At 36.1% G+C, this 24,861-nt stretch overlaps 1 protein-coding gene across 7 annotated transcripts in view; it reads left to right on the top strand.

Annotated features, from left to right (window-relative positions):
- The window catches only part of TMEM117 (transmembrane protein 117), a 493,780-nt gene that overhangs the window by 407,380 nt on the left and 61,539 nt on the right, over positions 1-24,861 (top strand). For all 7 annotated transcript variants that reach the window (XM_073882098.1, XM_073882097.1, XM_073882100.1 and 4 more), the window contains one exon: positions 4,737-4,896. In XM_073882098.1, coding sequence (XP_073738199.1) covers positions 4,737-4,896 — 160 coding nt within the window. The remainder of the gene's footprint in view (positions 1-4,736; positions 4,897-24,861) is intronic.

The raw sequence follows: 24,861 nt of genomic DNA, 5'->3' as shown, positions 1-24,861 counted from the left end.
CTGCAACCAAGAACAGTCTATCCAGCAAGGCTATCATTCAAAATAGAAGGAGAAATAAACGATTTCCCAGACAAACAAAAGGTAAAGGAATTCATGAGCACCAAATCTGACCTACAAGAAATATTAAAGGGAACTCTTTGAGTTGAAAGGAAAGACCACAATTTGCAGTAAAAAAAGTAGGAAGTACAAAAGCATTAAAATTAAGTATATCTATAAAAAGCAGTCAAGGGACTCAAAAATAAAAGGATCTAAAGTATGACACCATATACCTAAACATGGAGGGGAGAGGAGTAAAGAATGAGTTCAAATTTAAGTGACCCTCAACTTATTATAGGCTGATATATGCATAAGATGTTGAATATAAACCTAATGGAACCACAGATTTTAAAAAACAATAGTAATAGACATGCAAAAAATGAAGAGAAAGGAATCTAAGTATATCACTAAAGAAAGCCAGCAAACTGTGAGAGAAGAAAACAAGAGAAGAAAGGAACAGAGGAGAAGTACAAAAAAACCCATAAAACAAGTAATAAAATGGCAATAAGTACATACCCATCAATAGTTACTTTGAATGTAAATGGCCTAAATGGTCTAAACAAAAGACATAGGTAATGGAATGGATAAAAAAGAAAAAACTATCCATAAACTGCCTACAAAAGACACTTCAGACCTAAAGGCACATGCAAATTGAAAATGAGGGGAGAAAAAGGATTTATCATGCAAATGAAAGGAAAACTTTCACTATTTGCAGATGACATGATACTATATGTAGAAAACCCTAATAACTACACCAAAACACTACCAGAACAGATAAATGAATTCAGTAAGCTCACAGGATACAAAATAATATACAGAAGTCTTTTCCATTTTTTATACTAATAGTGAAGAGGCAAAAAGGAAATTAAGAAAATCTCATTTATAATTGCACCAAAAAAATAAAATACCTAGGAATAAACTTAACCAAGGAAGTCAAAGACCTATACTCTGAAAACTATAAAACACTGAAAAAAGAAATTGAAGAGAACACAAAAATTAGATAGTCCATGCTCATGGATTGTAAAAACAAATATTGTTAAAATGGCCACATTACCCAAAGCAATCTACAGATTTAATGCAATCCCTATCAAAATAGTAACAGAATTTTTCACAGAACTAGAACAAAGAATCCTAAAATTTGTATGGAACCACAAAAGACCCCAAATAGTCAAAACAATCTTGTAGAAGAAGAACAAAAGAGTATCACAATCCCAGATATCAAGATACACTACAACACTATAGTAATCAAAATAGTATGGTACTGGCACAAAAATGACACATAAATCAATGGAACAGAATGGAGAGCCCAGAAATAAACACAAGTTTATGTGGTCAATTAATTTTGGACAAAGGAGGCAAGAATATGCAATGGGAAAAAGAAAGTCTCTTCAATAAATGGTGTTGGGAAAACTGGACAGCTACATGCAAAAGAATGAAACTGGACCACTTTCCTACACTATATACAAAAATAAACTCAAAATGGATTAAAGGCCTAAATGTGAGACCTGAAACCACAAAAATTCCAGAAGAGAGCACAGGCAGTAACTTCTCTGACATTGACTATAGCAACATTTTTCTAGATATGTCTCCTGAGGCAAGGAAAATAAAAAGCTTCTGCACAAGAAAGGAAAATCAACAAAACTAAAAGACAACCTATTGAATGGGAGAAGATATTTGCAAATGACATATCTGATAAAGGGTTAGTATCCAGAACATATAAAGAACTGATACAATTCAACACCAAAAAACCCCAAATAATCTAATTAAAAAATGGGCAGAAGAAATGAATAGACATTTCTCCAAAGAAGACATCCAGATGGCCAACAGACACATGAAGAGATGCCCAACGTCACTCATCATCAGGGAAATGCAAATCAAAACCACAGTGGGATATCACCTCATTCCTGTCAGAATGGCTAAAATCAAAAATTCACGAAACAACAAATGTTGATGAGTATATGGAGACAAAGGAACCCTGGTTCACTGTTGGTGGGAATGAAAACTGGTACAGTGAACATGGAAAACAGAATGGACCTTCCTCAAAAAATTAAAAATAGAATTACCATATGATCCAGTAATTACATTACTGGGGATTTACCCTAAGAATACAAAAACACTAATTCCAAAAGATATGTGCATCTCTATGTTTATTGTAGCATTATTTATAATAGCCAAATTGCGGAAGCAACCTAAGTGTCCCCTGATTGCTGAATGGATAAAGAAGAGGTGATACACACACACACACACACACACAATGGAACATAGTCATAAAAAATGAAACCTTGCCATTAGAAACAGCATGTATGGATATAGAGTATAATGCTAAGTGAAATAAGTCAATCAGAATAAGACAAATACCGTATGATTTCACTCATGTGGAATTTTAAAAACAAAACAAATAAATAAAATAAAAAAGAGACAAACCAAAAAATAGACTCTAAACTATAGAGGACAAACTGTTGGTTACCAGAGGGGAGATGGGTGGGGGATGGATGAAATAGGTGATGGGGATTAAGAGGACATTTATCAGGAGGAGCACTGCATAATGTATCGAATTATTGAATCACTATAATGTACACCTGAAACTAATATAACCCTGTATAGTAACTATACAGGAATTAAAAAAAAAAAAAAGGCAGATCCAACTGGAATGTCTTTTTGGCATTTACTCCTGTCATAATGCCTGGCCCTTGGATGAAATTCTGGTGATAGAGAAGGCATCTCATCCTGATAAGGGTGAAAGTTGCATTAAAGATAGAGGAGAAGGAAGATAAAAGGAGCATTGTTCTGACTGATAACTACTAGGCCAATATGATATCCAAGGATATCTCATTTCATGAAATATATAAACTTTGTACTTGCTTAAGAGAAAAAACAAAAAATACGAACAAATTGACAACCTGGAGAGAGATTCGTTTAAAATCCCATTATTCTTATGTTTGACCATATAATATTTGCTATTTCTTTCTATTGAATTATAATAGTTATTTAGAATTTCTCCCATGCTTAATTAACCCATTTAAATTTCTGGAAATGATCAAAGGTATTCTAAATGGTAATAGAGACAATCTGTAATTTATATTTTGGAGATCATGAGTGAAATTTCTTTTGATAGTTTACATAAGTTAATTTTATTAGAAATTTTTATTTTTCAAAAAAAATTTAAATATATCTTTACTATTTATGGGGGTGGGAAATCTAAGGGGGGGTCCATTATATTCATTCTATCAAAGTATAACTTGTTACAAATAAGAAGTTGTGAAAAGCAAACCCAGTGTTTAGGTTTAGAAATCTATGCTTTGTTCAACTGAAAAGAGGTGGTCTAGGATGGTCCATATTATTCTTTTTTTGTATCAATTATTATCAGACATCAGAGGGCAAAAACAGTTTGTTAATTGCCAAAACGGGTATGTGTTCTTCTAAGGTATTATTTCACCTCCATATATTTTCTTCCATTTTTCTTTTCTTTTTTTTTTCTTTATTTCCCTTTTTCTTCCTTTTCTTTCTTTCGATTAAGATTATTTTCAAAATAATTACTCTTTTTTATTTTCCTTTTTTCAATTCAAATGAGATCAGGTGCATTCAGGGTGGTATAGCCGTAGACTCCTTTTTACAATTCAAAATGATATCCAGATACCAATATAGCTCTGAAAGCAGAGGCTTAATTACATTATAGACAATTCTCTGGCAGATTAAATTTGCCACCCACATTTCAGATTTAGTTTGAATGTCAATATTAAAGACTAATTTAAGGGGTGCCTGGGTGGCTCAGTCAGTTAAGCATCTGCCTTCGGCTCAGGTCGGCTCAGGTCATGATCCCCAAGTCCTGGGACCTAACCCCACGTCAGGCTCTCTGCTCAGCAGGGAGCCTGCTTCTCCCTCTCGCTCTGCCTGCTGCTCCCTCTGCTTGTGCTCTGTCTCTCTATCCAATAAATAAATAAAATCTTAAAAAAATAAAAAAGAAAGACTAAGGACTCTTGATTTTTATAGAAAGCTTAATTGTTACAACTTCCACAAACATTCACTGAACTCCATCTGATACAATTATGTAAGATTTTATGGGGGTTATAAAGATAAAAGATAAGGTTAGGCCCCTAGTATCTTACAACAAGGAATGGGTAATCAAATATGGTGTGGCCTAGACAGGTCACTAGGCCACAAGCCATCTATGACACAAGTCCTATGAGGAGAAATGGCTACACAGTTGGTGTGTAGAGGTGGTTCTTTCATCCTCAGGCTATGAGGATGATGATGGGATTGGTCTAACTATCCCTCTCTTTTATAGGACAATAATAGAATCCAAAGACTTGTTCATCACTCACCATCTGCCTTATGCTCTTACATATGCATGTCTACTACCCTCAGTAAATGATGCACATGTAATGAGAGCTACACACCAGTGTTCTCTTTGGGCCACATATTGCACTAGCCAAGGCTATTTGTAATATTTTTGTTGTTAATTATTTGTTCTGTAATCATTATCTTCATGTTCTTAAGGGAAAATGTTGGGGTGGATGCTATTATATCTTTTTTAAATTGCTTTTGGAAGAAAGCACTTAATTTACTTCTTTGTTCATCTTCATTTTGGTGAATATGCCTTGGCAAAGGGTCGGCATTGAAGGCTGCACAGGTAACAGGCAGTCTTCACTGTCTATATTATTATGTCTAATGTTCTTTAATGAACATCTTGTTCCTTGCAGGACGGTTCTCTTTACTCTGACTTCCGTGGTTGTACTTGTCATTACAACTGACTGGATCAGCTGGGACAAGCTGAATCGGGGTTTTTTGCCCAGTGATGAAGTTTCCAGAGCATTCCTGGCTTCTTTTATCTTGGTCTTTGACCTCCTTATTGTAATGCAGGTAAGTGTTTTTGCATTTCCCTTCTGTCACTAAAGCCACTCTATGCTTTGTTACCAGTATAACAAACAGTGTATGGACAGTGAAGAGCTCCATAAAGCGAGAGAAGGGCATAGTTTACAGTTATTATTGATGGGGACTTCTCTGATCATAGTTTCAGCAGTTTTACTGGGAGGATATGCCAACTGGGCTTTTATAAAAGGAGCACCAAAAATTCATTGTATGAACATTGCAAGGTGGGTGCTGAGAAAGCGTACAGAATGGTGGTGTTTTCTGCCAAGGCTTCAAAACAAGGCAAAATAACAACAAAAACCCTGTTATTTAGTAAATGAAAAGCTGCGGAGATGAGGATGATATAAAGCCAGCAAAGCAGGGATAAGCAATTGCCAAAGCAACTCAGGGTTTTATAGCAGTTGAAATGGAATGATGTAAAATGCTTTTTCTGGTTATGGAAATTATCACTTTCTTTCAGAACTCCTAACTAAAGATCATTCCATTTTCATGTAAACATATTTCTGCCCTGCTCAGCAACAGACTGTTTGTACAATAGCATTCCACTAACCAGGGCTACTTGTGTCATCTGCTGTGAATGCTTTGGGGTCCTAGGACCCCAAAATGGAGGAATGTTCCTTTGTATGAGGCTGAAAGAAACATTAACTATTTCTTGGCACTTTATCTTGCTCATTAAATGTACATTCATCAGCTAGACGTTTTCTTATTGGTTTCAGAAGGCAATTTGGAGTTTTCCCCTTTGAGGCATTATAAGTTACCAGAACAAAGGTCACAGTTGCTGAAGGGAAGGTAAACACCATTGTGTTCCAAATTTATGTGAGATTTCACAAGATAGCAGATTGGTGTTCTCATTTCTAGAGGAAAGAAAGGCCTTTATAAGTGATATTCTGTAGTATCTTAAAAGAGAATAACAGTTTGGTTTTTGTTTTGTTTTGATTTAGTTTTTTGCTATATAATATAGCCCAGGCATTAGGTTCAAGATGGTTCCTAGAGTATATTGCTATTTCAGTGGATAACAATTTAAAATATGTTATATTTTTAAAAATTACATAAAATTGAATGTGTCATCTAAAAATTGATGTATTTCTTTTTTATTTTCTGTGGGCTAGTTTAGCATAGTGGAGAAAGGAAGAAAGCATGGTAGGTTCCATATTTGTCTCTTACTTGATATAGGACCTCTTCTGGATATTCATAAAAATCAAATGCACTAATGCAATAATGCATGATGCATTACTTGTTTAGAGGCTGTTTTTATCTTCTTTCATCTAATACTCCTAAATGATACACTTCCTTATGTAAAATATCTGCTTTGGCCAAATGGCCTACTGTACCTCTTTGAACCCATCGTAGAGTCAAAGGTTTTAGTAGCCAAGCAGATCATCATCTTTTGGATTTTTTTTTTAATTTGTATATGTGAGAGCATAAATTTTCTGATTTTGTGCACTATCCATCACCTTCTACCCTCTTTTACATCGTTTTAATTATTGTTCCAATAAGGTCACTAAAATCAGGGACTCGGAGGGGGAAAATGTAACATTACAATTTATGGTATTATGGACTCACTCAAAAAGTACTTAGTAGAGAGGGCTAGAAGAAAGGAAGGGTAGTCGGGATTTATATAGGCAGAGTCAGTAGGATTGGGAAGGGGAAGGCATTCTAGATGAAGGAAGTGGCATGAACATGTGGAGTTAGCAAAGTGCTCAACTGTTCAGAGAGTAGCCAGAGCACCGAGTGACTGAAAATGGAGAGTTCATGCTGAGGAATATATCAGTTTGGATCATTTTGGCTGCAAGTAACAATAACCCTGCCAAGCTAGCTTAATCAAAGGAGGGAATGTATTACTGCAATATAAGGATGTCCTACAGAATTAAAGAGGAGGGATGCAGTTATTTTTTAGGGACACATGAAAGCACAGAATAAAGTGCACCAGGGAACCCAGACCTAGCTTTTATTCTCCATCTCTCATCTTTTTTTTTTAACTTCTGTTTCCTTTTCTTCTCTTACTGTAAAGCAGCATTTCGAGCTTCCCAGTTCGCATGGAAGAAAATGGACACAGCCAACACCTCAGAAAGAGACCACTCTCTAGTAGTCAGGCCTAATTCCAGATTCTTGAGCGAAGGGATTGCAAGAACTGGATCGCACCCATCAGTGAAATGACTGGGGGTGAGTCCACAGAAAAGCAAGGAGATGTCAGTCCTCAAAAGCCAAATTAATTGATGTCTAATAGGAGGAAGAGTCCAAAAGAGGCCTGAGAAGTAGGGCCCTTAACTCTTTTTCTCTCTCCCCCAGTACTGAGTCAGTCAGCCAGGCTAGTGGATTTCTCTTTTGCTATGTCTCTTGTAGCCTAATCCTTCCTTCTCATTTCTCTACTTCTATTCAGTTCTGACTCTCCTCTATACTATTGAAAAATAACCTCCTGTGGAACCTTCTGCTTCCAGATGTCGCCTTGTCCCATACACTCTATGCGGCTCAGCCTCATAAACTTCCAATCTGAAATGCAATGTTGTACATGCCTCTTCTCAGCCAAAGTGACTCATTGTCCAAGAATAAAGTCCAGACTCCAAGAGTGTGTGCTCAATGCCTCCACGATCTGGCCCTGGCTGTGTTTTTCTCACGTGTCTCCTATGCTCTAGCTTTACCCCAAACCAAAGGGCTTGTTGTTTGGCTCTTGACCGCAGCACACTTATTCCAGGATGTCTGTAAGCTTATTTTTCTCCCCAGATGTGTCTCCTCCCGCTCTGCTCATCTAGACCCTACCACTGAGCACCATTCCCATTCCCCCTCATAAAAACCATGTAATCACTTCCTCCATGGAACTCCTGCAGCACTTTTTACCTGGACTACAAATCACCATTTCACTTTTTTCCTGCTCTATGGAACAGGAACCATAGCTTATAACTATATACCCCTGGAGTTTCCCTAACACAGAGTCTTACATGGGCAGCAGTATGCCCAGAGTAGTAACTGCTTAATGAGGATAAAGAAGTGACATTTGAGCACTGAGTCTCAAGCAAACTCTGCCCCCCTTTGGGAGCATCATGTTGAAATTTTGGGAACTAGTGCATGTGAGTCTAAGGAAGAGAGTGCATTTTTGGAAACAGAGCTTTGGAAGGCATATATATTCAAGACATTTAAAAATATATAATACAAATGTCCTAACAAGTCCAAAACCAACTAAACTGTGATCGAGTTCATTTCAGATTCACATATTTCAGACAAAAGAAAAATAGAAAAGTAGCAAAGTTAGTGGAAATGGAGGGGATAGTTTTATTAAAAGATTTTCTCTCATTGGAATTATTTAAGTGATTTAAAAGCAATTGACCCTAGACTTTTCTAATACTAGAAAAATTCAACTCACACTATCAAAAGATATTTTAATGTTTGGTAAAAAAAAGAAAAGAAACCTTTAGAAAATGGCACTACTTTTGTAAAGATTTTATCTTAACAAAATTAGTAGGTCAATTCTGAAAACTTTTAGAGAAAGTATAATTATTTTTATGAATATTAAATAGGATTTTTTCTACATTTATCATAGAAATCATTTGCATGTCACATTTTTCTGTAGTTTTAGTAAAGTCACTGGAACCAAAACATAAACAGATGCTAGTAAAATATAACATGTGAGTCACATAATCACACATTTCTACAGTACATGAGAAGTACATTGTAAAAAACTCTTCTCTCTGAAGAAATCTTATCTCAAATTCTGTTTAATGTTTATAATTTTGCTGTTTGATTTTTGTATTCTTTTAGTTCATTGCATAACTATTTAATTTGCAGTTATGTCCCATCCATTCATCTCTTGTTAGATTGAAGAAAAGATATATCTAAATTATGTAAGAGTTAAAAATATAAAGTATTATAGAGTAATCAAAGAAAAAAAAAGTGTCCTGGGAGTCCACCTGCTCAAAATAGAGAGAAAGAGAGAGAGAAATATCAGTGTAGACAGAATAATAGGACAAAACTTCAAAGAGATTAGAGTAGAAGAGCAGGCAGCTAGAATTTGAAAAGGCAAAACAATAAAAAGACAATTTTCTCCAGCCGAGAGTAGTATCATAATAATCATAGCAAGAATTCAGTTTCAATCCTTTAAGTTCAGAAAACATTTATGAATTCTATTTTTGATTTTTTGAGAAACCTCCATACTGTTTTCCAGAGTGGTTGTACCAGTTTGCATTCCTACCAACAATGCATGAGGGTTCCTTTTTCTCTACATCCTTGCCAACATTTATTTCTTGTCTTACACCATTTTTTTTTAAGATTTTTATATATTTATTTGAGAGAGAGAGAGAGAAAGAGAGAGCATGAGAGGGGGGAGGGTCAGAGGAAGAAGCAGACTCCCCGCTAAGCAGGGAGCCCGATGCGGGACTCGATCTCAGGACTCTAGGATCATGACTTGAGTTGATGGCAGTCGCCTAACCAACTGAGCCACCCAGTTGCCCTGTCTTACACCATTCTGACAGGTGTAAGGTGATATCTTATTGTGGTTTTGATTTGCATTTCCCTGATGATTATTGAAATTAAAAATAGAAACACCATATGATCCAATAATTCCACTATAGGTAAATTCCCCAAGAAAATGAAAACACTAATTTGGAAAGATATATGTACCTCTATGTTTATTGCAGCATTATTTACAATATCCAAGCTATGGAAGCACCCCAAGTGTCTATCCATAGATGAATGGATAAAGAAGGTGTGGTGTATATACAGACTATTACTCAGCCATGAAAACAGATGAGATCTTGCCATTTGCAACATCAATACCCACCTAGAGGGTATTATTCTAAGTGAAATAAGTCAGACAGAGGAAGACAAATACCATATGATTTCATTTTATATGTGGAATCTAAGAAACAAAACAAAGGGAAACAAAACAAAAAGTAGAATTAGACCTATAAATACAGAGAACAAACTGATGGTTGTCAGCCAGGAGGAGGTGGGAGATGGGCAGAATGGGTGAAGGGGAGTGGGAAATGCAGCCTTCCAGTTATAGAATAAATAAGTAACAGGAATAAAAAGTACAGCATAAGTAAATATAGTCAATAATATTAAAATAACATTGTATGGTGACAGGTGGTAGCTACGCTTGTGATGAGCGTAGTATAATGTAGTTCAGTTATAAGATGAGTAAGTTCAGAGGATGTAACGTACAACATGGTGACTGTAGTTAAAAATACTGTCTTGTACACTTGCAATTTGCTAAGAGAATAAATTTTAAGCATTCTCATTAAAAAGTAACTACATGAGGTAATGGAAATGTTGATTAACTTGATTGTGAAACTAATTTCAGAATGTATATATATAAAAACATCCTGTTGTACACTTTATATTATAATTTTGTCAATCTCCCTCAATAAAGTTGGAAAAAATACTAAGTGATAAAGAATGTGACATAAAGAATAAAACAAAACAGTTACGAATTCATTCTAGTGTACATCACAGCAGGTGCTGGAGACACAGGACAGTGGGAAAGGAAATGAAAGATCAATGATATAGTCCACAGGAGTTTGTAATCACAAAGGAATTCATAATTTAATAGAATAAATATGAGTAGAAAAGTAAAGACATTTTAGGAAAACTGTTTTTAGAAGAATTTTTTATTCAGCTAAAAAGCAAATATTCCTACCTTTGCCACTTTTAAAATTTATCTCCCCTACCATCCTAAGATCTAGTTGCTGTTATGAAGGCTTTAAAATAAAACAACTTCCTCTTCATAAGATAAAGAACATTCTGTGCTTTTTAACTAGATAGGAAGACAGAGAATGAGAGAAGAAAGAGAGAGGAAGAGAAGGACTTGTTGGGGGATATTGGGAAGGGGAGATGGGAGGAGGAGGAGAGGCGTAGAGCCAGAAAGATGGGTATAGGTGGGGATGATTTGAGGAGTCAGTAAAATGCTCTGGTGTGGATCGATGGGTGGAGAGGGGTGGGCTTAATCAATGGTAATGACCATGGAGACTGATGAAGTGTTATATCTGTTGTTAAGTTTCCATGCATTCTTTGTCTCTCCTAAATGCTAAACTCTAGAGGATTAGTGTAGGGAATATTAAAAGCTGTTGAGTTTTACAACTGGGTCAATGTAGTCTAGCATCAAGTGCCCAGGAGGCAGAGGATCTGCTGAATAAAGTGCCCAGGAGGCAGAGGAAGCTGTAAGAAGATAAGTTTCTGGGAATTTATAGGTAAGTTCAGAAAGGTGTTGCCTTGAACCTCTTCTCTTTAGTATCCTCTCCTCCAGAAGGCCTCTCCAGATACACCTACTGTGTGTATCTTAGATTTATGTATATAAATAGATACATAATATAAAATATATATGTAATATCAGCTTTATGTGCTTCAAGGAAATGAAAGAAGTTTTCTAGAAGAGAGGCTTTTAAAAAGAAGAAGGAAGATTCAAGGATTATATTTTGGTGAATCCTCACATTGTTGAAACATCTTTTTAGAACTTCTCTTTCTTGTAATACTACATACCTGCCTAGTACCTTCATACCTATGTACCTACATATTTGCTGTAACATATGAGCTCCTCAAGGAGAGGAGGCACGTTTTTTCAATTTTTTCATTCCCACAGCTAGCTCATGTTCAATGCATTACAGTTTTACCATAAATATTTGTTGAATGAAAGAATAAATAAGTGAATGATCACAGCATTATTTCAGAAAAGCCAAATAACATGAGATTTTTCAAGAAGCAAAACGTTTACCAACAGCAGGAGAATGAGCAACCAATAATATTAGATTAGGTCATTTTCATTGAATTATGATTTTACCTATAATTAAATATCTAAATAAAAATCTGAATGAATTGCTCAGTTAAGTGTTAAAAAGGACTCTTTGGTCTAGTTGAAAAGCACTTAGAGAAAAGTGGTATTTCCTGAAAAGTAATTCCTAATGCACTGAAAAAGTATGAAAATTACATCCTACAAACATTTTGCTTTGTAACATCCAAAATGTGTGTGTGTTTTTTTTTCATGCATGGTTCTCAGAAGTAGGTTGACTAGTTTAAAAAAAAGACATGATGACTTTGGTAGACTTTATTTTAAAACTCCAATCACCTGACTTCAGTAGGACACTTCTTTTGAGGTCATAGCTGTTGAAAGTGGAATCAATCACGTTAGAACATAGGGCAGAGCAACAAGCATGAACCTATTTTAATTAAATAGCTATGGTGTTTTGACAAGTTGGCATATATTTTCTGGATAAGTTGTTCTGACTGATTTTGTTTATGGGCTACTTAGAATGAAAGGGCTATTTAAATGTCTGGCCATCAGTTTTAACATGTCCTTCAGCTTTGGGAATACTTCATATTTTTTGAAGTATTTTAAACTCTTCTTCACAGTTATTTTACATCTTCATTTTTCCTACTCAAGGGTTACACTCCTCCTTGAGAACACAGTAATGGCAATTTCTGTTGTAGGTCCCAAGTGATGGCATGGAATAAGGGCTTAGATATTAAGCAATACCTGGATTAACCATAAATGCCTACTGTCTTCATAATATGTGCCTAAGAGGTTGAATCTTTGTTTTATTTACTGTCACCATTTTGTACTTTTGACATCACCTGATCTAATGGGAAGACAGACTATTCAAGGAGAATCATGGAGGGGAATCCTAATATATTGTTTATTAGGAGTCCCAGTGACGAGCCTCCAAAGAGTGGACAGACTTCTTATGGTAAGTCATGCCCACGCAGCATAGGGGAGTCCAGCCAAGTGGACAGTCTACAGGAGGGACCAGAGAACAAGTCTTGGCAGGTGACCAGTGGTATCAAGAAAATTTGGCACAAGGTAACAGATAAGCGGGAAGCATGGGGATTACCCGGCAGACAAATTTTAGGATCCATTCATGGGTACTGGAGTAACAAACACACTCACTTGAAAATGAAACTAATAGTCTGGTTAACATATCATAGAGATCACAGTTTTGAAACAGGCAGTAAGTTCTATGAGGGATTATTGTGAGTAGGAGAGATCACTCAAGTCTTTAAGGATAATGTGGGAAGAATGTAGCTTGAAGGAATTATAAGATTTGGTTAAGCAAGTGGAAAATAGAGACATTCAAATTTCATCCTAATTTAAATGCTTCAGTCCCTGAGGTATTTTTTTAAAGAGAGATAGAACATGATTAAAAAACTGGCAAAAGATAAATTCTGTACTGTAGCACATGAGCAGTAATTTTTTCAAAGCCACATGGAAGCAGCAAGATATAACTCCTTCAGATTCATATTTTTCTAATGGCTGCATCATTGTTGTCAGGTGCCATGGAATTATTAGTACCCCATCATCACCGTGAAAGAATGTTCCAGCCCTGGACCTCACCCCCATCTTTTTGTATGTATCATGGTTGGCCCTGGAAGTCATGTGTAGCAGTTACCACTTGTCATTGCACCACTTGTATATGATAAAAAAGTACAATGTTGAAGACACACATTCCACCATTTCATCAGGCTCCCAGCTCCTCTGGGGTAATTTTCAAACTCAGAGTGTGGGTATACCTCACTCAGGTCAGAGCTGTATAGGTGGTGCTAAATGTGAGCCCTACTGACAGACATTCATGTCAAATATCCTGTCCCCAGATGAGATGGGCTAATACTCTGTAGCTCTTCTTTTTTTTTTTTTAAGATTTATTTACTTATTGGGGGGAGCAGAGGGAGAGGGAGAGAGAAACTTTTAATGGCAGTGGGACCGTGGTTAAGTCACTTCATCTCTAGGAATCCATACTCTCAGATGGACATGACAGTTTTTCATAACCCACATTACAGGATGTTTATGACTAGTCCAATTAAAAATGCAGTTGAAGTTTCATATTTTCGTATATCTAAATTACATTATTTGGATAGAAGAAAACAAATTAATTTAGTTGGAAAAAGTTTCAGAGTTACACTTTGAATTACAGTCAATCATTCAGGATTGTTTTGATTTTAGCTAAGGAAAACTATAATAATGTGATAATGGAGTCCGAGTAACAATGCGCTGCAGCCATAATCTGCTAATAGAGAAATACATTAAGGGGATGATTCCCATCCTTATCTGATCAGAAGGATCACCAATATTCTTACAAAGATGTGAATTCTCTGGCTATAGGAACATTGTCAGAAGTTTCTGGTTTAGTGAGTGTGCAGTGGTACCTTGGAATTAATAGGCATAACAGATGTTTCTTGTGACCATGCATTAGCGTCAACTGTGTGCTGGTTAAAAATGCAGATTCTTGGGTCTTCCTTTTAGATCTAGTGGTATTAGAATCATTAGGGAATTTGATTTGTATTAGTCTTTATTTAGCCCAAAAGCAATTTCTCTGTAACTCACTATTCTAAGGTAGTACACTGGTAAGAAGTGAATGTTATTCCTTTGATTCAGATGGCTATACATAAAAGAACCCCAAGAAAATTACAAATTGCCAGATGGTACTTGGAATTTATTACATTTGATGAAGGTTGGGGTGTTGTTCAGAATTATGCATTCTCCTGTAAAACTACATCATTCCCATGGTGCATATTGTGAAAAGCTTAACAATTAAAACCAAACACGTACCTGGTGCATTTTTCTCTAATTTTTGATGAAAATATATTTTATAAATATCCCTTTGCAGAAAAATGTATTTATGTCTGAGATGCTTATCATTGATTCAATCTTTGTTAGATTTCAGTAAGTGAGTACTGAACATTTATTTGCAAGTTGAATAAAATCTAAAATATAAGAATAGCATGAAACCAAATAGGTCTCTGTTTTATAACAAGATGATTTTATACATAAAAATATGTGTCTGGGAAAAAATTTAAATCAGTTATTTATAATCCTTGTCATTCCTTCCTGGGCCTTCTGAAGGTGGTGCCATGACCTTTTTTTTTCTTTTAAAGATTTTATTTATTTGAGAGAGAGAGCACAAGCAGGGGGAGCAGCAGGCAGAGGAAGAGGGAGAAGCAGACTCCCTGCTGAGCAAGGAGCTCGATGCGGGACTCGATCCCAGTACCTTGAGAGCATGACCTGAGCCAAAGGCAGACACTTAACTGACTGAGCCACCCAGATGCCCCATCCTTTTGTTGTTGTTGTTGTTAATGAATAGAATAGTAGATCTGTATACAAAATGAAAAAACTCAGAGACTTAGGAGAGATGCTTGCCCATAAAGTAGGACAGTAGGAGCTGGTGGTCAGAAGGAGTTGTTATGGTGGAGAAAAAAAGAAAGAAGACATAGAGTTGACAGCTGCTACAGCTAATAGAACTTGAGAGAGAGAGGTTTTTTTGTTTTGTCTTGTTTTGTTTTTTGGAGAAGTTTTGCTCTATCATATGCAATGTTATATTCTACATTCACTTCCTAGAAAATTTCAATTAAGAAAAATTCTCCAATCCTTTTGGCATTATTGTCCTTCAGTCCTAGCCTCCTCTTTTGATTCAAGATGTGTTTCTGGGCAAGAGTCAGGGGAAGGACAAGGTCATGGGGGCCAATGTACATTCTGATTACACAAATATGAAAATTAGCAGGTCCCTACATGTAATGATTGTGTGTAGAATGAAGTCTGGTGGATGCATTCACTTGATCTTATGACTGCCTCTTAATTCAACATTTTAGCTCTTTACTAGCTCAAAACCAAACTATGTATCTCTTTCTTTTCAATACAGTTGGTCAAACCCCCTTCCTCTAACTCCCCTTTAAACATCAGTATCCCCTAAGGGTCTTCCCTATTCTCCCTTATCTTTTCATGGCTTCAAGTCCTCCTTGTGGACTGACTGGTCTTTCTCAAGTCCAAATGCCTCTGCTTAATTTTGCACCTAGATATCTAACTGCCAAGTGGCTATTTCCGCTTAGACTTTCCACGGGCTTCTCTGGTTCATCACGTTTAAAATCAACCTATCATGACTTATCCACTCAGTCACTCAAGCCAAAAACCTGGGACATATCCCAGATTCCTCTCTCTTGTCTGTCTTGCAGTCAATCGCCGGGCTTATACATTCTTCTTGCTAAATATCTCTTGAACCTGTTCCTCCTTTAGACCCTAATATATTCTACTTAGTTCAGGTTACCATCAGCTTTTACTTATATGAGTATAATACCTTTTCTCTTCTTCTAGTCTTACCTGATTTGTCCAGAGTAATCTTTTTAACATAAAAATCTAATCCTTAAAATTCTTCAGATAGAAATTCCTTTGCATGCCATACTAGCCATGCTGTTATCTAGCCTATGGCTAGCTTCTGGCTTCTTCCTGGCCATCATTCTCCCTTCCCTCCCCCTACCCACCCCTTACATCTTATACTCCATTAAAATTCTGAAATATCTGTTGGTTACTCAAGTCATAATGCCTTTCTTTATGGTGTAGGCCTTTGCACCGGCAATAAATGGGTTTCTTGTCAATATGTATGTTTGGCTGTCCTCAGCTGTCCTTCAGCCTGCAGCTTAAATGCTACCCTTTCTGTGAGGCCTCATCTGCCTCTCTCAATCAAACTTAAGTGCTTCTTTTCTTACATGTTTGTAACAATGTTTATAAATGTCAATTATGGTTATTCCCACACTACATTGCATTTGTTCATTTGCAGGTATATAACCATCTCGCTGAAAAGTTGTAAGACTTGGAATAGTTTGGGTCAAATACAGAGAATATTCAAGAGATGTTGGCTAAACGTAGACCAGCACCTAGACCAGTACCTAACAGGTCATTGGGACTCTATAATTGTATTTCACATGAAAGATTTCATAAGATTCCCAAAAAGGAACAATTTTATTTTTTTACACTGAGGGATCCGTGTACTTATATGAGCTACTTATTAAAAATTTTCTATGTGAGAATCATATTTATATTGATCAGACATTGGCAAGTTTGTTTTTAGAGGCCTTATTTAAGGTCCTGTTGACATTAGACAACTTATGAATTGAATTTGGGATAGGATCTTGAAATGTTTGTCATCGAATTCAATTTTCTTTATATTTTGCAAAGCACAACCATCGTAAACCCAGAGTAGAGTCTTTGTTCTGAGCCTTCCATGTATTTCCCTGAGCCCAGTTTTTGCTGAAGTAAATTCTTCTCGTTGAAACCAGTGTCCTCCATAACTGCTGTTAGTGTGCTTCCTATAGACAGTTGCCAAGGAGGTCCAAAGAGTGGTAAAATTTGGGGCTAGGATTGCTCCTCCCTGTACTATGAAATGAGATGAGAAAATTCTGATTGCAGAGTCATGAGGAAGAGATTCTGAGCATGCAGACCCTGTTGTATTTTTCTTAATACCTGGAAGAAGGAAAAAGTAAGAATATTACAACAGAGCTTTGACTTACCTTGTCACCACCTGCTAAGAGAGATGATGACTCTCCTCCAGAGGTGTTTCTTGTTAAAGGAGTGGCAGAGGACTGTAATCACTGACTTCATATTAGGAATGAAAAATTCTTTTGTGGGTAAGACTGAATGAATAAAACTTTAAAAGCCAATAATCTTAGGTTCAGTCATATAGAGTTTGCAATGCTTTATTAATTTATAAAAATGACAACCATCTATTTTCAACTGCAAACTACTCAATATTAATAATAACACTAGTGTGTTACGTGTCTTGATAGAGAATCATTCAAAGATCTGAGCTTAGTAGCAAATGTACCTTTAAGTATATATTTACTATATTTTTATAATAAAATAAAAAGTTATAGTTTATTTTGATGAAGAGAGGAAGAATATTTGTAGGGCTTAATGAAATAAATGGAAAGAACTTAAAACAGGGACTATCACAAAATGAGATTTTGTACCTGGAAAAATCTCTAGCTATATGACCTGGAGATAATGAACTATAACAAGGGCATAATGTGATTAGAATAAAATGAGTGATTTATATCAGAGAAGCCTTGTCATAAAGAAGACACAGAAGTTATCACTCTTCAGCATGGTCTAGGCATTAGTTCTATCTGCGTTTGCATAGTGAGTACCTCTGAAACATTTTCTATTTGACCTCTAGGATTCTCAATTCAATGTGTATTTTGTGAGATTGAGCCAATGAGGCAAATATTTAAATGAATAATGGAACATTTTTTTAAAATTATTGATTCCCAGAGATCTGGCATGTTTAGGCATGCTCAGTATTTCTGTTCAAATTCATGGGAGGTTTTATCTCACTGTGAAAATGGTTTTCTGATCCCTCATCTCTCAGAATAAATCTGATTTGTTTTTGAGTGTCTTAGAAAATTATTCCCACATCTGAATAGACTGTAACTTGCTTATGAGGTCGGAAAGAGTAGATCATCACCACCAAACTTGAGGTGGGGAGGGCCAGTGTAAATATTTTTCTTTTGAAATATGTTTTCAAGCTATGCTCTATAAAAGGAACTTGCAAGTCTAATTGGTGTACAAGTACACTCCCATGATGCACAGTAAGCTCCAGGGACATTTTAGTGTCAACCTGCCAGAAAGTTGTAACAATATATACATCCCCAACAGTGACTGAAAACACCTGCTATGGTCGGGAGAATAATGCCTCCCCACAAAATATCCACATCTGAATCCCTGGAACCTTCAAATATGTGAAAGTTACATTGCAAAGGGAAACTAAGGTTGCTAGTCAGCTGACCCTAAAATATAGAAATTACCCTGGGTTATCCAGGAGGACCCAATGTAATTACAAGAGTCTTTAAGAGAGGAAAAGAGAGGCAGAAGCGGACAAGAGGTGGCAGCATGAGAAGGCTGCCTTTGGAGGGTAGACCAAGAGGGCCGTAAGTCAAGACGTGCAGGGTACATCTAGAATCACAAAAAAGGAAGAGAAACAAATTCTGTCTTTGAACCTCCAGAAGGAATGCTGGCTACCCTGCCAACACCTTGATTTTAGCTCAGTGAGACCCATTTTGAACATCTGACTTCTAGAACTAAGATAAGTTTGTATCATCTAAGGCTCTAAGTGGTGGTAATTTGTTACAGCAGTAATAGGAAACGGATACATCCAAGTTTCTTCACATCTTTGCTGACATGGGATATTACTGCTCTTTTATGTCTTTTCTAGCCCAACAGTCAAAAATATGTTATTAGTTGGGGAGCCTGGGTGGCTCAGTCAGTTAAGTCTCTGCTTTTGGCTTGGTCATGATCTCAGGGTCCTTGGATCGAGCCCCGCCTCAGCCTCTGCGCTCAACAGGGAGTCTGTCTGTTTGTCCCTCTGCCCCTCCCCCACCAATAAATAAAATCTTTAAAAATATATTCTATTGGTCTTTAATTTTTCATTATTAAGTTGAGCTTATTTCCTCCTTCTAGATCCTTGATGAATATTAAAATTTCTTTATGAACATCCAGCTTATGGAATGAACCTATTTCATTATTGAAGTTTAAATTTTTTTGTTTTTGTTTTTTTTCCTTATCCTTTTATTTGACCATTAAGTATCATTTTTGCTTTTGGTGTCTAGCACATTAAGAAAGGAACCTACTAAGTTTTTACCAGGATTATGATGACTTCTTATAGAAATAAAGCAGCTTTTCAATGTTGCTAGAAATAATTACATGCTTTCTTTTAGTATGTTTTCTACTTTAAACTATTAATGTAATAAGCTATGAGAATAGGCTTCTTACCTTGACCCATTCATAGAGCACTAGAGTATATTGCGCTTTGTGGTAGTTCATTATTATTTAATAAGCTGCTGAATTCAGTTTTGCATGTATATTTATGAAAGAGATGCACGTATCCTTTTCTTTCCTGCTAATTTCCATCATGGTTATGTTAGTCCTAGAAATGAATGGAAAGCCTTCGTCTTTGCTGTGTTTTGTAATCATTTCAATATATGGGAGCTATTTGTGGAACACTCTGCATGCTATGCTTTGTTACACATCCTCTTTCCCTACCCCATTTCATATTATGTCAGTAAATTCAAAGGTATTTAGAAAGAAAAGGAAAATAAATATATTACCTCAAACTGCTATTTTGAGGTTGCAACTCCCCTCATCTTTTAAAATCATAGAGGTTTTTTCCATCTGTAAACCATTCCTGTAACTGTAGAGGAAGGAAGAGAGACATAAGAAAGGCTCTTCTTGGAGAGTTGTTGGCAACATAGCTACCTATAATTTCATTAGATTTCCTTTTCTGTGATGTTTTATTTTTATTACTATTACCATCATTATCATGATTATGCCTTATATGAAACCCGTTTACACTATACCAAATTATAAGTATATTGTTAATTCATCTTTTATGATGTCAATTTGGACTGTGTACACACAAGTGTCCAGGATAAAAGAAGTAATAGCCCCATGTCACTTTATCATGATCAGAACATTTAAGCAGAATTGTGTTTAGGATATCACATTAAAAGTGTATTCGCTTTCTAAATTATAAAAGCATTACAAATTCTTCCAAAAACAAGTTGGAAAGCACAGAAGAAAGAAGAAAGAAAATTATTTACAGTGTGATCTTCCAGATAAATTCATCAGTACATGTGAACTTTATGCACATAATTGCATAGATATTTTTCCAAAACCAGAATCATCCTCTACATCATTTTTGTTTTGTAACCTGCTTTTTCACCTCAGAATATATTATTAAAATTTTTCATGTCATGAAATACTTTCACAACGTTATTTTAGTGAATGTGTTATAATTTAATCTGTGATGTGATCATGATATAGCAGATTACCTACTGTGAAACAGTTGTTTCCATTTTATTACTGTTTATGGTACTATAATGAACACGATACAATGATTATTTCCTTGAGATGAATTCCCAGAAGTTGAATTGATAACTTAAAAGGGTTGCACATTATAATGACTCCTCATATGCTTAGCCAAATTTCCCTCTAGAGGTTACTTTATATATCATTCCACAATAAGTATAGGAAAGTGACCATTTCCCTCACCAACGAAGAATCTTGGATTTGTCTTAATAGTTTCCAATTTGATTAGCAAAAAACTATTTCATTTTGATATGTATTTCTTTAACTAGATATATCCATGATCACTAGCTCAACAACTTTTTCAAAATTTGCACTTCTTTTTGACTTTTACCAAGATAATTCAGAACAGTACATTATACAAGCATCTCAGGGAGCCTGGGGTAACATAGTAGCATAGCAAACTATAAGCAAAAAAATCTCATCCTTCAGTGAGTCATAGGACTATCCACACTAACTGGTACACATAGAAACCATTAATATCCTTTCTCTCATCAGGTTTTTGTCACCAAATGAGCTCAAGTCAGATTAGGTTTTGCTGCTCTATGAATGCTAGAAAAGCTTTATTTTCAGAGCTTTCCTACTTCAAAATTGAAGACAAGGGATGGTGGACAGGTAGTGAGGTTGATAATTGTTTTTCTTAAGTCTGTTGGGTATTGATGAATTGGTTTTTCATATCCTTCACTCAATTTTTTATAAGGATGCTTGATATTTTCCTCATTGGCTTGTAATAGTTCTTTGCATATTAAAGATATTACCTCTTTACCTGTTACAGATGTTATAAATATTTGTTCTGAGTTTTATTTGTTATTAAGATTGTTTATAACAGCTGTTGTCAAACTTGAGTCTTCCCAAGAATAACCTGGTGTGTATGTGTGTGTTTCTGTGTGTGGTATGGAGTGGATGTGCATGTGTGCATGCTTGGGTGTCCACATGCATGTTTCATGCAAAGTCCTGAATGCTGTCCATAGAATATTTGATATAAAAGGTCAAGGTAGTTATCATTGGTCATCATACTGATGGTAGCTAACACTTGTGAGCATAGCATAACATATAGATTTGTCTAATCACTATATTATACACATGATATTATATATTATATTGTATATTAAAACTAATATAACATTGTGCATCAACTGTACTTCAAAAAAATAAATAAATACAGGTTCTAATATATATAGTGGTAATGGTTGCACCACTTTGGAGTAAATTAAAAACGATGAAGTTTACAATTTAAATGTATGAATTGTATGCTATGTGAATTATATCTCAATAAAGCTGCTAACAGAAAACAAAAAGGTCTAAGTAGAATTATGAAATCTGAATCTTAGAAAGCCCAAATATGATTCTAACACAGGTCATCAGAGATTCACATTTTGGCTTGTGGTAGTTTTTGCTTAACTTGTAGTTGTTTTCGATTTATCTGATAAAACCTATCTGTCTTGTCTTTTGTGATTTCTGTCCTTTATGTTAAGCTGGGGATACTGTGTTTCAGAAGAGGCATTGACAAACTAGAGAGCATGTACAAACGCCAACTGGAATGTCAAGAGACCCAGAAAGAATGACAAAGGAATGGTGGAGGGAATGGGGATGTTTAGCATAAAGCCTAGACTTTGAGGAGGAATGTGCCAGCTATCATCCTCTGTCAAGTGGAAAGACAGTTCAACTATTCTCTGTTGCACCAGAAAGTTGTACTAAGAACACTGTGTTGAAATTCAGAACATCAAATGCATCTTCCATGTGAATTTTCCTTTATAAAACATATCTGATCATGATATTTCTCAGTTTGGAATCCTTTGTGGCTTTTGTTGTCTTTAGGAGAACACTCTGTGTCCTGTGAGGTCCCTCACAATCCAAGCCTCATTTGGCAGCTTCCCCTCCCTCCACACTTCTCACCTGCTGTGTTACCCAAGTAAATGGCTTGATGTCTCTAAAAACGCAACAGGTCCATGTGTCTTTCCTCCTTCTCATATCTGAGTTTCATAAGTTATGTGATCTACTAACGTCCCCTATCCTCTAGGCTGAGCCATATGTTGAGCTCTAGTCAGGGCGGAGTCCTTGTGAGTCTGATTCTGTCATGATCCTCTCTCTCGAATGTCACCAATGGGACCTTATCCAGAAAATAAGTCACTGAAAAACCCAATGATGTATTTATATGCATTTACATATAGTAATAAGTAGTTAATATTTATTAGTCATAGGCTATGTCCTAGGGCGACAAAGATGAGTAAAATGTACATCTACTCTTCTAAGAGCCTCAACATCTCAGAAAAGAATTAATGAAAATTAAATGAGAAAGTTTAGTGAATATTTAAAAATTGGAGAGGGGAGCAGAACTACATAATTCACATTTCAGTAGTTATGGAAATTTGAGTGAATTTATAATGCATTCAGACTTAAAAGTATAAGAGGATAAATAAAAGGAAAAGATTTAAACTTGCTTGAGTTATATAGAGGAGTAACAGCATTGTGTTCTGAACCAAATGCATAATTTTTGCCAAGATGATTAAGTGGAAGATGTTTATGCTTCTGTTGAAAATTTGATTGGTGTTATACAGCATGTTAACTGAAAGACATGCTCATTTTTACTTGCTTAGGAATCCTTAAAATGTTCAATAAAGTGCCTGCATATTTTTGCATAACAAAAGGGAACACGCGTTAAAGAATGTCTCAGGATAATGAACCTGTTACGTATTTTAGCATCTGGTATATTTATATTTCACTTCAGTCATTAATGGATACTTTTCCCTTCCACTGTCTAGAAAAAAGACATTTTTTTCCTTATGGTTACACACCAATTTGAAGTAGGAGTTGGAGTTTTTCTAGTAGCACATGACTCCAGTGTATTGCATTTGGAGTCATTCCTTTCAGATCCTAATGTGCCATGCCACTGGAGTTCTGGGTTGGTCAGAAGCCCACATTTGCCAAGGTCAGAGGCCCCCAGTATTTTAATCCCATATCTCCACCAATCCCGGGGCGGGCTAGAGAGCTCTCATGGAATGCCCATTAAGGAAAATGCATTCCTCAACATCACACAAACAGCAAGTGAAACGGCCATACCTAGGCCCGAACTTGTGTGACAGATTACAAATGTGTTTTTCTCTGTGGAGCAGTGAGGCAGCTCAGTAATTTCTAAATAGTAGACCTGTCATCCAAATGCAGTTTGACGTTATCTCTAGATGATTAGAACCCTGCGCTTTTTCTCATGGTGATTAATAACCCTTTTATTCTTTCACTGTAGAACATCAAGAGAGTTGATACTAATTGTATTAGCTAAGGCTGATTTCCTTTGCAAGATCCAAAACAGTGCATAATCCACTAGGCTGAGATCCTTGAAGGCACGAGCCATCATATTTATCTTAGTATCACCACCGTTAGGCCAGCGTGTTGCAGTAAGAGTTTCCATAAATGTGCACTGAGTTGAATTAACTTCATTTGCTGTGGATGAATTTCAGCACTAATAACGTTCTCAGTTCTATTTAGGGTTTGAAGCTTGAAGAAGCAGTGCATTTCATTCTGCCAGTAAGTAAACAACTTCATGAGAGAAATATTAGCTCTTATAGTCCATTCATTCAGCTACTTTTGGAAAACTGTCGTCACTGACTAGACACAGCAACAAATTCTAGCTAGGCAGAGCAAATGTTATAATTTATAACTAAAAGATGTCTTTGGTTGGGATTTGGGCCAGTTTTCCTCAATGTTCACATTAAATATTTGCTACTATTTTAACACATTAGTTTCTAAAGAATTCTAGAATCTTGCTGTAGCAGAAAGGTCTTCTCATTTCCAGGGAAGTCAGAGACCATTAAAACTCCCAGTGTAATGAGGTAAAGGGAAGGTCAGAAATACTTGTAAAAGATAGAGTATACAAATAAAAATGTCAACTGCTTTATCAATGACATCTCGTCTCAGTGTCTCTTTTTCTTTTTAAATTTTATTTTATTATGTTATGTTAGTCACCATACATTACATCATTAGTTTTTGATGTTGAGTTCCATGATTCATTGTTTGCGTATAACACCCAGTGCTCCATGCAGTACGTGCCCTCCTTAATACCCATCACCGGGCTAACCCATCCCCCACCCCCTCCCCTCTAGAACCCTCAGTTTGTGTCTCAGAGTCCATAGTCTCTTGTGGTTTGTCTCCCCCTCCGATTTCCCCCCTTCATTTTTCCTTTTCTACTATCCTTTTTTTTTAAACATATATTGTAGTATTTGTTTCAGAGATACAGGTCTGTGATTCATCAGTCTTAAACAATTCACAGTGCTCACCATAGCACATAACCTCCCCAATGTCCATCACCCAGCCACCCCATCCCTCCCACCCCCCACCACTCCAGCAACCCTCAGTTT

The sequence above is a fragment of the Callorhinus ursinus genome, unplaced genomic scaffold (assembly GCF_003265705.2).
Source record: "Callorhinus ursinus isolate GAN/ISIS: 27379988/994484 unplaced genomic scaffold, GSC_fseal_2.0 scaffold44, whole genome shotgun sequence".
NCBI classification, from domain to species: Eukaryota; Metazoa; Chordata; class Mammalia; order Carnivora; family Otariidae; genus Callorhinus; species Callorhinus ursinus.
Note: the sequence above shows the minus strand (reverse complement) of the source record. Positions and strands in the feature narration are given on the sequence as shown.